The 2,487-nt window shown below is 24.2% G+C and overlaps 1 protein-coding gene across 1 annotated transcript in view; it reads right to left on the bottom strand.

Moving 5' to 3' along the window:
• LOC108691649 (sodium channel protein Nach-like) overlaps nt 1-248 on the bottom strand; it is a gene marked incomplete at its 5' end in the record, with an annotated part of 3,315 nt that extends 3,067 nt beyond the window's left edge. The window contains 1 exon segment of the mRNA XM_018199500.1: nt 106-248. Coding sequence (XP_018054989.1) covers nt 106-248 — 143 coding nt within the window.
• Between the last annotated feature and the right edge of the window lie 2,239 nt (nt 249-2,487).

Below are 2,487 nucleotides of genomic sequence, written 5' to 3' on the forward strand. Positions count from 1 at the left end.
AATATATATATTAATATACTATACTATATCAAAAATCAAATAAATCTTCATAAATAAATTGCATGTACACATACAAGTTGAAGAAATATCTTAATCTTTATATACTTGGAAAAAATAAATGAGACGTTTTAATATCATTTGCATTCCTGGAAGTTACTAAAGGTGCTGACACAAATTCTTGATAAGAAATATGAACCATGCTCACTAGAAAAGATATAATTATGCAATGTATAATAATCCACGTAATTCTGAAAGATATATTTAATTACACAACGTAAAAATAAATAATACAATGATATAAAAACGCTCGAAATTTACACAACAAAACAATTCAAGTATACGAGCAATACAAGATGTTTTATTAAAATCTCAAAATTAATTTAACATACCATTAAAAAGAATATAACAATAAATGTTTTGACTCACAAAGTCTTTCTCAACATAATAAAATAAACCTATATTTCGTTTAACAATATTGCAAATCGGGAATAATTTTTTCATGTCAATTGATGATTATTGATGGTGAATCAGGTCAATTCTTAAATACCCATAATTAAAAGTTACAAAACCTAATTCTCGTTTGATGACGAGAATTTCATTTAGTCCGATAGTGTAAGACTAATGTCAAGATTACTTGTCTAAATCAAATTAAATTTAAAATTATTAGGAATTTTGACTACAAAAATTTATAAAAAACAAAAACTTACATTAATGATGTAATACGATTTCTTCTAGATTTTCAATATATAATAACGCTTTTTTTAGTTATAAAAGTGACAAGAGTGAAAATTATTTATCGCTTTCGAGAATATATAGATACATATTCGATAATGATTGGTGGGAGAAACACAAAGTATTCTGTTTATTATTTCTATTAGAATTGCATTTCATTCATTAAAACAATCTTTTAATTTCCTTTAAGATATCAAAATATGAGGCATTGATCAACTCAGTATCTTTAATGCAATTAGTACCGTTTTTTTGTTCTTTAATATAAATCATTTCTATTATTAATCTTTTGTAGTAGTTATATTCAATATTTAAAATTTTTATGTTCTCCCAATCGAAAAAATGATTATGTTCTAATATATGTTCTGATATTACTGAATGTTTCGATGAATCCAATTTTATATTATTCATATATTCCTTAACTCTTGTTTGCAGTTGTCTTTTTGATTGTCCTGTATGATGCATCAGTTCTTACAATTAATTTTATAAACTACGTGATTTTTTCGAAATGATTCCGTAATATTTTTGTGTACTTTATTATTTAATTTTGTTTAAATTATTTATCGATCTAAATCCGAAAGTAGTTGTTAATTTATTAAATAACGATGTAATTGAATCTGAAAATTCTTTAATATAAAGAATTATTATAAGATCTTTTTTTATGATATTACAATTCAATCATCTGTTTTTTTATCATAATTAAAAAATTTAGATTTATTAACAGAAAAATTTGTTATCCTTTTATTAATCGTGTCAAAATGAGACACCATTGTCCATCAACAAATTTATGCATTTTTTAATATTATCCTCCCCTTTTAATTATCTATCCTAAAAGGATGGATGGGATAATAAAATAGCATGATCAATTAAACTATAAATAGTTTCTACTTTTTGGCATTGTGGATGATTCGAAAAATATGAAACGTCCAGAAAAAGTATCTTCATGCAACTAATTTATAATAATTTTATTTGTAGATTTTATTAATGAGATGTCCAAAAAATTGAGACAACGGTTTTCCTCAATCTCAATTGTAAATTTAAGTCTTTGATAACATGTGTTAAATTTTGTAAGGATATTCTCTATTTCATCCCTTGAAAAATTATTCTCGATTTGCAATATTGTTAAATGAAATAGATAGGATAGTTTATTTTATTTATTGAGGAAGACTCTGAGTCACAACGTCTATTGTTATATTCTTTTTAATGATATGTTAAATTAATTTTAAGATTTTAATAAAATATCTTGTATTACTCGTATATTTGGTCGTTAATATTTGAATTGTTTTGTTGTAAAAATGAATTTTTAGTGCAAAAATGAAAATAAGAGGAATAATCTCCAATGACTTTGATCTTGACAAATGATATCCAGGACATGATCCTGAACAACATTTAAGAGATTTTAGCCGTCGGTCAAACACCTTAGGTGCTAACGTCGGTGATACTTTAATAATTTTCAAGCATCGTAAAAAAGTACTCAAAAAATAACTCTATTATAGTATTTTGGAAAGCTCTCGACATTGGCTATTAAATTCTGGAATCACAAATAAAATAGATTTCATTTTAAAAAATCGATGTGATCTTGGCGATGCCATCCAAGTCAAACTAATAAGATCAATAAATAGATTTTTTTTTTCGAAACTTATAACTTTTATCTGAACAATTTTTCTCAATAATGCCGTGTTTCCGAGATAAAAATTTGTAACGCTTTATTTTGAACACCCATATATTAAAATATTTAATATATTAAAAAATTAATAT

Source organism: Atta colombica, unplaced genomic scaffold (assembly GCF_001594045.1).
Source record: "Atta colombica isolate Treedump-2 unplaced genomic scaffold, Acol1.0 scaffold49, whole genome shotgun sequence".
Taxonomy (NCBI): domain Eukaryota; kingdom Metazoa; phylum Arthropoda; class Insecta; order Hymenoptera; family Formicidae; genus Atta; species Atta colombica.